Raw genomic sequence first — 12120 nt, forward strand, 5'->3', positions numbered from 1 at the left:
TATCATTCCTTTCCAGTAACCAAAATCACAGTTGCATCATGGAGATAGCATTAGAAGTTCTGGCCTGCATAGAGCAGCCTTTCATCTTTGGCTGTTAACTGCATAGCTGCACCATCTCTCCTGCTGCTGTGCTTTAAGTCATTTAAATATTTGTGGAAATGTATTAACGTTGTGGCACCTGCAATACAACTGGAGAAGCCTTGTACTGCACAATTCCAGCATAGCAAACAGCTAGGCAGTTAGGATTAATTCCAGACTGCTTTGCTTTTTTGTTTGTTTTACAACAATCAATTTTTGCATGTTAAGATTCTTTCTTAAGTCTATAATGATTTCTTTTCCCAACTGTGTATGAACTCCCAGTACTGGAAAACTGCATTGTTGAAGAGTGGTCTGATGCATTGTGTGGTATTCCAAATAACACAGACCTCTTTAAATACAGCGGAGTAGGAACAGATGTGTCGTGCTTCATACAATGAACCTTAAGTCATCCCATGTGTTCTACAAACACCACAGGAGTCCAAAGCATGTGCTGAAAATCCTGAAGTTGTGTGTAGTTTCTAGCAATGTTGAGACTGTGACTGCAGCAGACATTTACAGACAGCTTTCAAAATTTACCTCTCTCATGATCAAATACTGCTAACAAATACAAGTGAAGAACTGTGTTGTATTTCTTTCCACATGAAAACTCCCTAATAGGCAGGATTTTTGTGTTCTCCACTTAAATGTAAAATGGGGAGCAAGCAGCAGAGTGACTTGCAGTTACTTGCAAAGCTGTTGAAATAAGGCTTTAACAATCCAACTCCGTTAAACTGTCTGTTAGCATGCCGCAAGACACAGATAGAGCTCTTTATATTAAATCTGTGTTCACAATTTCGCTTCTAGAACTACCTACTAGATTAATTAGAGCTATAGATTAAAAGTAAATTCTGAGAGAGTGTGAGTTTTAAAACAGCCAGGCATCCCTTGGTAACAAACGCTGTTGCTTTGGAGTAAAATAACTTTGCAAGGGCAGGCAACTTCTAGCTCAAGGTATGCATTACACGCACTCGCAGTCTATGAGTAAGTATTATTATATTTCATTCACAATGAGGCTTTTGTTATTAATGACCAATTAAAATTATTTCCTGAAAGGCATGTAAACTGTGGTAAGCATATGTTACTCCAAACCTGGGACATGGCCTGCCCATTAGGTTTATTTCATTAGTCACAGAGGGCACACGTTTGCAAACACTAGCGGTACAAGTGCAGAAGCCCAAGCCAACGCTGTCAGTCTTGGTTTGCTTTTTTGTTTTCTTTCTGAGGAAATACGGTTACAGGAAGGCACAACAAGATCTTACTGACTGTAATAAGCCTCAGAAAAGGTCTGAAAAGTTTGAGTTCTTCAGCTGCACCGCTGACTTGGGCCAGTCACCGTACCGTATGCCCCTGAGCTCTTGCTTTAGTTCAGATTTGCTTTGGCAGGGGTGATGCATTCCTCCAAGTATGTGTGGTATAGAGTTTCCTTATGTGTTGTGCGTGCACAGACACATTTTTAGTCTCGAGTCTGCTCACTGGTTTGTCTCAGTGCATAGTGCACACAGGTTCTTGCATTTCAGTCTACAGTCACGGACTCACATTTTCCACTATGCTTGAAGAGTTTAGCTCAATGCTCTGTTCCAAGGCGCGGCTTAGCGCTGAGTTCTGCAAACTTTCAGTAACAGAGAAATGAGCCCTGCCATAGCTGGAGTTTGGTTCCAGAATGCAAATAACATTTTACATATAAAACTTGGTGGCTTTTGTGTGCAAGGACAAAAGTTTATCTGATTGATTCCTCTAGTTTTTGGAGGAGATAATTAAGTCAGTCACGCTCAGACGCTTTGCTAAAATTCTGAAGGTGAGTTTTTAAGCTCTCTGGGTTTTCAGAAATGCTGCTGCTTCCTCATTGCTTTTACAATGGAAATGGGAAAATGTTTGACAGTTCAGCACTAAATAATAATCTGCCATAAGTATTCAAGAGCACCATTGTTACAAAATGACACCTTGTATGATTTTTCAGAAAAGGATATTCTGAAATAATGCTTTGTGGTAAGCTTTTGACCCTTCTGTAGTATCTGCTGCGTGGTGCATATCTTGAACCAGGAGAGTGTGGATGGAAGCAGAGCCATCTGGAAAAGCAATCCAACTTCAAACATGGAAGGAGATGATAACATTTTAAAGTAATTCCATGTAGCAGCAGCAAAAGGGGGCAGAGGGGAATTTCACACTCTGAACGCCTCTTGAACTTCTCTGTTGATGCTTGAGAGTTACGTGTCTCTTGATGATGTTACCCGTGGGTCTGCATGCAGCAAGTGGCAGACTCAGCTCTTTCTTCCACATTGGTACTGAGATGAACTTGCATCATAGCATGTTGCCTTTCTACAGGAATATGTCTGTATACAGATACCTGCCAACAGAGCTGCTGAATTTTCAGTTCTCCATGTTCCTAAGCGCCCCTCAGCGCGTTGTTTGCTCTCCTTTTCAGTGTCCTTTTTTTTCTGGGAATCCTTATGCTATGACCTACACTGATTATCTGAGAGTTATACTGAGGAATAGTGCAAGTATGTTATGTGCTGGTATAACAGGAATATTGTATTAAGTTCTGTCTTCTGGAGGGAGTGCTGTCCTGTGGCGGTGGAGCTGCAAATTTGGCAGATTTAACTTAGAGCAAAAGAAGAACCTTAGCTGAATTGTGTAACAAGATACCATGTAACAGATACAAATATTCTGCACGTTTCTCTCAAATGTTGGGGATTTTAAGAAGCAGAGAGAGAGAGATTTTCATAGAAGAAATTCTTTGTCTGTTCAGGCTAAATGGTGCAAAGGTGGAGTCTTAAAAAAATGAGAGTTGTATGAGGGAGAAATTACTTCGTTAGTTTATGGCATTTAAATTATACTAGCATGTCTACATCACCATTGCCTCACATTATCTCTGTTGTTACTCTTTCCTCTTCCATATTAATTGAAAAAAAAAAAACAATAATCTCTGAACTGAGCTTCTTTAGAAAGATACCTTTGAACATCCTTTTGTGCTCTCCAGAAACTGTGCTGCCTTGTATTTGGTTTATTTGTGAGGCCTTTCATGGATGAATTTAATCGCTTCCGTGACTGCTCAAACAATGCTACTGGCACCGCTGGAAATGGTTTACAGCACATAGCTGCCAAGCTTAGTGTTCCTTCAGCATATGCTTGAATTGTTGGTTTCTAAACTGGTAGCATGCATTGGCAGGAGTGCTAGGCTTCCCTTTGAGTCCTAAAGCCGTTTTTCATGTTCATGCTTTGTTGTTCGTAACCTTACAATAAGTGCTTCATCTCCTTTCCCAAAGCTGTGTGCCACATCATTTCAAGAAGCTGTTGTTTTTTTCCACTGAAAATAGGTGTCCAAGGAGGAACAAAAATTTAGAAGCTAGGAATGGGATTGTTTCTCCTCATGCCTTATCGGTTCAATCAGAAAAAGAAGACAAATTATGACTGTTGGACAGAAGTGCTGCTCAGATATTCATGAATGACCTCTTACACCATGAAACAAAAGATTCTAAGATTTTATTAATCTTTTTTTGTCTCAGTCCTGGAGGATTTTTCAAGTGTGTTTTCCTCATGTGGAAAAACAGAGAGAGGGAGATCAGGGTCTCCAAGGAGGTTTTTTTTGTTTTGTTTTGCAGAAACAGTATCTCAGAAACTTGTCTTTGGTACATTAAAGATCATCACTTGTTCCCTGACACTGCATGTACGCCATGTTTGACACAGTATTGGACCCCAAATTTGGGCAAAATGCTTTAGTGTTGTGTTCAAATACAGAAGGGTGGATCTGTGTTCTCTACCTGTTGGTGGCTATATTGTAACTGTAAGGGCAGACTCCATGCAGTATAAGCACCCAGAGGAGCAAGCTTTGCTCCCTCGTACCAACAACAAGACTGTTACTGCCACACACTTCGTTGTGAAAGATCAATAAAACTTGAAAATGGTGTTGAGTCTTCTCTACTTTATTTCAACTCCCATCATTTCACCTGTCAAGAGAAGCTGGATGTACCAAGTTCTTCTGCTCATTCTTTTGAGAATTTTTTTTCCACTCTGGTCTTGTTTGTGTGAATGATAGACAAAAATTCTCCTTTAACTCTGAGGCTCTGTGTTTGTTCTCAGACAAGCTGGATGGTTTGCGGACTGGCACTAAAAGGAAACGTGACTGGGAAGCAATTGCCAGCAGAATGGAAGATTATCTACAGCTTCCAGATGACTATGACACTCGTGCTTCTGAGCCTGGAAAGAAAAGGGTAATAAATTTTCAAATGACTTACTGCCTGTATATGACCATTTCACAGTCTCTGGGGGAAAGCGTTCTTATCAGCTCGTTCTGTGTCTATCAGTACGGCAGTTTCGCTGACTCACTTTTCATTTTGTTGTTCCATTACGTTCCTTAAGAAAATATTCTTGAGGGGAAGATCTTCCAGAGGTAGAGATCATAGAATCATAGAATTGTCAGGGCTGGAAGGGACCTCAGGGATTATCCAGTTCCAACCCCGCTGCCACAGGCAGGGACACCTCACACTAGATCAGGTTGCCCAGAGCCACATCCAGCCTGGCCTTAAAAACCTCCAGGGATGAGGCTTCTACCACCTCCCTGGGCAACCTGTTCCAGTGTCTCACCACCCTCATGGTGAAGAATTTCTTCCTAACATCCAGTGTGAATCTGCCCACTTCTAAATTTGCTCCATTCTCCCTAGTCCTATCAGTACCCAACATCCTAAAAAATTCCTCTCCAGCCTTCTTGTAGGCCCCCTTAAGATACTGGAAGGCTACAATAAGGTCTCCTCGGAGCCCTCTCCTCTCCAGACTGAACAGCCCCAACTCTCTGTCTGTCTACATTCATTAATTATAAGGAAGTGAGGAACAGTAGATAGATAAACTATGCTTGGCATGGCTTTTGAGATTGAAAGTGGAATCATATCCCATTTCTTGCCAGGGGAGGTGATGCATTTCATTTTAGACCAACCTGCAGAGTCCTTAAGCTGTGAATGTGGTGATGAGATAGTGTGAGGTACAGTGCAGATTCCAAGACAAGATGGTGATTTTCTTAAACTCCTTTTTGTTGTGAGGTTTTAGAGTGAGCAGGCAGAGAAACAGTACACTGTTATTACAGCCAAAAAGATTCATCTGAGGAAGGCATCAGCTATGCAGGTTTTATATCAGTTAAGTCTGTATATACCTTGCATAAAGCTTGGAAGGTGGTGTATAAGAGATTGACTTCAACCTTTTATATGTAGTTCTTCTCTGAATACAAAATGCTGCATCTTTATAATACCATTGTGGAAAAAAAGTGGCAAAAAGATCATGGAGAAAGATGAAAGAGAAGTAATAAAAAGAGGTAATACTCTTTTGGTTTGGTTTGGGAGGGCTTTGTCCCCAAAATACAAAGACCAGCTTTTGCCATTAGAAGTAATTTGAGGGTATCATAGTATCAGTCAGGGTTGGAAAGGACCACAAGGATCATCTAGTTCCAAACCCCCTGCCATGGGCAGGGACACCCCACACTAGATCAGGCTGGCCAGAGCCTCATCCTTTAGGAAGGGCAGGTCCTGCCTCACCAACCTGATCTTCTATGATCAAGTGACTGCCTGGTGGATGTGGGGAAGGTTGTGGAAATAGACTGTCTGGACTTCAGCAAGGCCTTTGACACCGTCCCCCACAGCAAACTCCTGGCCAAGCTGTCAGCCCATGGCTTGGACAGCAGCACTCTGTGCTGGGTTAGGAACTGGCTGGAGGGCCGAGCCCAGAGAGTGGTGGTGAATGGTGCCACATCCAGCTGGCAGCCAGTCACTAGTGGTGTCCCCCAGGGATTGGTGCTGGGCCCCATCCTGTTAAATACCTTTATTGATGATCTGGACGAGGGGATTGAGTCCATCATCAGTAAGTTTGCAGATAACACCAAGCTGGGGGCAGGAGTTGATCTGCTGGAGGGTAGGAGAGCTCTGCAGAGGGACCTCGGCAGGCTGGACAGATGGGCAGAGTCCAACGGCATGAGACATCCAAGTGCCGGGTTCTGCACATTGGCCACAACAACCCCATGCAGTGCTACAGGCTGGGGTCAGGGTGGCTGGAGAGGAACCTGAGGGTGCTGGTTGATGGTAGGCCAACAGTGTGCCCAGGCGACCAAGAAGGCCAATGGCACCTTGGTCTGTATCCGGAACAGTGTGGCCAGCAGGAGCAGGGAGGTCATTCTGCCCCTGGACACTGCACTGGTTAGGCTGCACCTCGAGTACTGAGTACTGTGTCCAGATCTGGGCCACTCAGTTTAGGAAGGAGATTGAGACTCTTGAACATGTCCAGAGAAGGGCAACAAAGCTGGTGAGGGGTTTGGAGCACAAGCCCTGTGAGGAGAGGCTGAGGGAGCTGGGGTTGTTTAACCTGGAGAAGAGGAGGCTCAGGGGAGACCTTATTGCTGTGTACCAGTTACCTGAAGGGAGGTTGTAGCCAGGTGGATGTTGGTCTCTTCTCCCAGGCAACCAGCACCAGAACAAGAGGACACAGTCTCAGGCTGTGCCAGGGGAGGTTTAGGCTGGATGTTAGGAAGAAGTTCTTCATAGAAAGAGAGATTTGCCATTGGAATGAGCTGCCCAGGGAGGTCGTGGAGTCACCATCACAGGAGGTGTTTAGGAAGAGACTGGATGGGGTGCTTGGTGCCATGGTTTAGTTGATTAGATAGTGTTGGATGATAGGTTGGACTTGATGATCTTGAAGGTCTTTTTCAACCTGCTTAATTCTATTCTATGCTTTGTTTTGTTCTGTAATGTCTAATACAAGACATGGGTAGTACTGGACAGCATGCTTGAGAGATATGGAGATACTAAGGCATTGGCAGAGGAAGTGATGGTGGAAGCCAGCAGACAGTGCTTGTCAGCAGAAATGTCTGAGGAAATCCAGGTGGAATGTGGAACAGGGAAGTACTGTGGTGATAAAGCAGTATCCCCAGGTAACCAATCAGCCTGAATGGGACTGATCAGTCAGGATGTTAGGGAGGAGCTCCTTCACTTACTGGTTTGGGGTTTTTTTTTGTCTTGCAACGGTGTGTTCCAGATGAGTTCCTGGATTTGTAGCCCTTCATCATCACCTCCCTCTCACTGGGTTTGAAACTGGAGTGACCAGGTGTGTTTGACTAGAATGAAGGCAGGTGATCTGCTTGGCCATGATGAGCCACAGAGGAGATGGGTGCAGCTGTAAAGATGGAAGATAACAAATGCATGAGGAAAGTTATTTAGTGTAAAGTAATAGTAGACAAATTTAAATAGAAATGCATCACAAAGAGAAGAAAAATGTCCCTCCTTCATTGCTGAGTTGTTCCTTCTGTAATTTCATAGTCATCTCTTAGATGTTTCCATTTGTACAACTGAAAGGGAAGTGGGGCAGAAAATCAAGACACTGAATGAATCTTTGCTGAATCTTCCTCCAGAAACCATTGCTTTGAACAGAGGAATAATTGTAGTTGATTTTACTTCATCTCTCAGAATTATAGGCTGCAAATGGAAAAGGCTAATCAACTGTACCTTTCTTCTGCTCCATAAAACATCTGGATATCAAATTAAAAACAGTGTGGCTGGTGTAGTTCCCATCTTTACCCATGGGAAAAGAGATTGCCACCTACCCATTTGAATGGGAATGTGTTCAGCTTGGAATATTCACAACTGTTGGGGTTCTTTTCTGCCGTGCAGAGTCTAGGCTTGTCTCAGGATGGCCTCAAGAGACTGTCCAACTGATAGCATGTTCTCCCTAGGTGCGGTGGGCAGATCTAGAAGAAAAGAAAGATGCAGACAGGAAGAGGGCCATTGGTTTTGTGGTGGGACAAACAGACTGGGAGAAGATAACAGATGAAAGCGGTCACCTCGCTGAGAGAGCCCTCAACCGCACCAAGTACATATGAGGAAAAACAGTGGTTAAGTGGAATTTTGTGCCTCTAAGGTAAGTATTCAGTCTCCCTGTGTCTTGATGGCCTTGATTTTTGTTGTTGGGTTTTTTAGGGTGTTTTGGGGTTGTTTTGCTTTGTTTATTTGTGTGGTGTGTCTTGTTGGGTTTGATTTCTCCTTTTAAAGAGTTGAGGTGGCAGTTTGAGTTCTCCCAGACAAAACTCTTTGATTTGGAGCCTTGTGTAGTAGTTGTCAGCTGTGCCCATGCCCAGCATCTGAAAATAAAAGGAGGCTTTTCAGCTATCAACCTCCAAGCCTTATTAACAGGAGGACTGTTTTCACTGAAAGAGGAGCTTAGCTGTATGCCCTAATCTTGTCCAGTTTAGATTTCGCTTATTGTTATCTCTGACGACATTGATTGCAGTTTTATTTGGTGTAACAAACTTTTCCTTTCTTTACAGGCCATTTGCTCTGAGAAGTGAACCAAGGTGTCATGAGCATCTTTGCATGGGTCATGTCACTCCCACCTTCACAGTTTGGGGTATTTTTTTTCCCTTTGTTACTTTAGTTTCAGCAGTTTTCTTGAGATGTTGGCGGATAACCGGTGCCCTCAAGTAAAACAACGAATCCCGCTGCTCCTAAGTGAGAGAGACAGTTTACTTTTTAATATTTTTGGAGGGGAGGGAGGGGGAGGGCCAGTAGTTTTAGCTGCTGTTTGTGGGATAAAAGTGGAAGGGTTAGCCAGACGTTACCTCCACTGTACCGTCACAGAATGTTTATCACCTTTGCTTTGTGGGCGTTCTCGTTTTATACTGTATGTACCTTGTAGCTTATTGTATTAGGAAGCAGAACAATAAATTTCACTATAAACTCTGTGTTCTTGGTGGACCATATAGCATGGGTTTTGTTTGATGTTTTAAGCGTGGTCTCTGTTCACATCCTGACAGTGCGCAGAACCATCCTTACCTGAAAGAGGTGCTGTGCTCGTATTCTGCAATGTGTCCTGCCTTCCTAGGTTTGCCACCTGCTTTTTCCCTCATAGGCAACTCCATTAAGCCCCCAGGTTTTGCTGGTCTTTACAAGTCATACCATTCTCATTCTTCCTGGGCAGCAGGAGTGATCATTATTTTTTGGATGCTAGTTTCTCAGTTATGTCAAATTCCCATTACTATGTGAGTATTAATTCTATTGGATGGCTCTCAATTACTACTCAGGGTAGTAATGCATGAAAAACATGAATGCTTGACTTGAGAACAGGTTCTATGGAGCTCTCTGGAGTGCAGCCCAGAAAATTCATTTTGGTCTTACTACGCCTTTTAGTCAACACAGATCCCGATCAGGGTATTTCATTCCATTCGTAAGTTTACTGTATCATAGAGAAACATCACTGAAAGAAGGACCAAAGACTGGCAGTTATACCCTCCTATTCCTTTAACACATGTGTTTAACTTGCTTAAAAGGGTAAATGAGTAGCAGTCCACACCATCAAGATTGGTACCAGTTCTTCATAGATGCTGGCGTATTGCTTCAGCGCACCACCAGGTTTCTTTTCTCCTCTCGGATTCTGAAGCAAAGACCTTGTGTTAAACAATGTGGTAACCAGGCAAGGTACTTAAATCAAAAGTAATTGCTGCTGTACTGGTAAACTGAATTTTTCTCTTGGATCTAAGGGAAGACATTGGAGTCCTGAATTTCCTTCTCTGCTCTTCTTTGTTGCTCTGCTGAATGATTACATTGCAGTTTGCATCTAGGTTGATAAAACCAACAGGTTCTGGTGTGGTGGCATTTCATGCTGTTAAAGGAGAGCATTGGTGCTAACAGATGGTTTGTTGGCCATTCTGATGTTTTGGTTTATTGGATGTTCCTCAGCCTTGTCTGTGATGAATGAAAGCTCTTTGGTCAATGGTGTGATAGCTGAACTTGTGTTATGTCCTGAATACTCAATACAAGAAAACCAAGCTCCCTGGATGCAGCATTTGTCAGATGGAAGGTAATTAAGTACACACATAGCATATATGCTTTCTCTTTTTAAATGTTGCTGAGTACTGTTTGAATTCTGACTGAGAATTATTGACACAAGGAAAGTATTAGTTGACAAGAAGTAAGTGTTATGTGTTGCTACAGAAATTAGGCAAGCTTTGCTTCAGAAAAGTTAATCTCTCAGGTATGTGTAAAATGGGTTTCAGTCTATCCTCAGTTGTCCAGTACAAAACTGGAGGTCTTGTGTCATATCACTGTTACAATTTGATGCTGTTTCTTGCCTTTTAGGAACTGATGATGATTTTCTGTGTGTTTGGAAATACAACTGAACCCCAGATCCTTCTCTAACATTTTCCTATCTGCACTACATAATATTCCTGCAGCATGCAAATGGATAGCATGTGACAGAACTGAGCATACCATCTCCTGGTATTAACGATTCTGGAAAGTACTGTAGCAGATAACACCCTGAGGGGGGTCACACAGTTTATTCTGTAGAATTAAAGAGAGGGGAACAGAGAATACACATAAAGTTATGCTTCATTCTGATGAGAACAGAGAGAAACTGTATCAATCTTCAAGTTGAGGGCAAAATTTCAGTTATCAAATCACACTGTTGCAGACTGTTTGTCAGACTGAGAAGAGAAGGTGGAAGAGCTTGCAGGTTTTTGTTGTTACTGTTTTCCTGGTTCCCTGAAGTTCAGACCTTTTCCATTTCTGTAGTATAGAAATATTTCATGACTTTTGCCATTTGTTGCAGCTGATTTGCATGTTTAGCAGGTTGAGTTTTCATCTGCTTGCTGGAAAGTGGCTTTCAGAGGAGACAGCTTATGCCAGAACTGCAGCATGTAACAGATTCTACATTCTCTGGTCCTTCAGTGAATGAAGAAGCAGCAAAAAGGAAAAAATATTATTATTGCTGCTGACAGATGTGAAAGTAGTTAGGTAGTCCCATGCTTGGCTCATAGTCAGGGGCTTGTGGTTAGGGATTTTGCTTTTGTCTGGAAAATCCTTCACTAGGGAATCCAGTAAGTTTTGACCCTGATTTTGTTCTCACTCATCATCTGCTTGCTGATACTGGCAGTGGAATCTTTCGCAGTCCTGAACAGGAAGAATATCCACTTTCATTAATGGCCAAGTAGGAAAATATGCATCCACTGCTCCCAGATAATGATCAGTCTTTGAGCATGCATGCAGTTGTGCTGACTCCAAGTTGGACCATTTCAGTGCAGTGCAACTCTGAAAAGATCATCATCTGCTGCAGGACGGAGCTGCTGTGCCTTGAGCTGAGCTGACTGTTAAACCCAATATTCTCTGTAAATTACAATCCCTTGTGGCATTTTCATTGTCTTTCTCAACACCATCTGCTTTTTTGGAATATTCCAAGTACCTGTGTGTTGGTAGAAGCACATGCTATTTGCAAGGGAATGTGCAGCCAAGAACAGGCTGCTCCTGTGTGAAGAGAACTTAGTTGTCATCTTCAGTCTCCTTGTGTTTACTGTAGGATTGCTCATGCTTAATGACTGTCTGTGGTGTGAAGGAGTGCAAACATAGCATAGAGTATCATATCAGTTCTGGAAATGCCATGCTTGTCTTAAATATTTGCATCAACATAGATAAAGCTGTGTTATTAGTTTCTGGTCTTTATAAGGGAAGAACTGGTGTTGGCACAAGTTAGTTCCACTTTTCACCCAGCAGATCAGTTTGGGGGTTATTTTTTTGGCCTTTGCTTCAATCACCTTTGCAGACCCTTTGGAGTAAATTTTTCCTTGCTGGTCTGTTGGTAAACAAAACACATCACTGTTGTTATTGTCTACTTGTAACTGTTTTCTTAAACTATTTAATCTCTGAATAGTCATTTAGATACCATGGAAATCTTAAGTAGGATTCCTGTAGGGGGCTTTTATCAAAGGATTGAATTGGGAGAGTTGAAATATTACATGGAAACGTGGATTAACTTAAAAAGCCCACAACTAATGTGGTTGAATAGTTGCAAACCACACTTCCTCATCAATTTGAAGTTGCATTAGAAAGTATACTTGCTGCAGAAAAATTATCTGTCATTGGGGTGCCTTTAAATGAGAGACAATGTGACCTCACCAGCCAAAATCAGTTTTTCCCCCAATGTCAACATAATGGAACATTGTGAGAATCCTTTTCAAAGGAATTAATTCTTTCAGCCTCTGGGACTGCTTGTTGCCACCCCAACAAATTGAGTGTTACCAGAAGG

The 12120-nt window shown here is 42.5% G+C and overlaps 1 protein-coding gene across 1 annotated transcript in view; it reads left to right on the plus strand.

Annotated features, from left to right (window-relative positions):
- The window catches only part of YLPM1 (YLP motif containing 1), a 45226-nt gene extending 36441 nt beyond the window's left edge, over positions 1-8785 (plus strand). Inside the window, 3 exon segments of the mRNA XM_068165585.1 lie at positions 4156-4286; positions 7781-7965; positions 8372-8785. Coding sequence (XP_068021686.1) covers positions 4156-4286; positions 7781-7927 — 278 coding nt within the window. The 3' untranslated portion in view covers positions 7928-7965; positions 8372-8785.
- The last annotated feature ends 3335 nt before the right edge of the window (positions 8786-12120 follow it).

The sequence above is a fragment of the Melanerpes formicivorus genome, unplaced genomic scaffold (genome assembly GCF_026170545.1).
Source record: "Melanerpes formicivorus ecotype bairdi unplaced genomic scaffold, bMelFor1.0.p_v2 SCAF_90, whole genome shotgun sequence".
Lineage (NCBI taxonomy): Eukaryota > Metazoa > Chordata > Aves > Piciformes > Picidae > Melanerpes > Melanerpes formicivorus.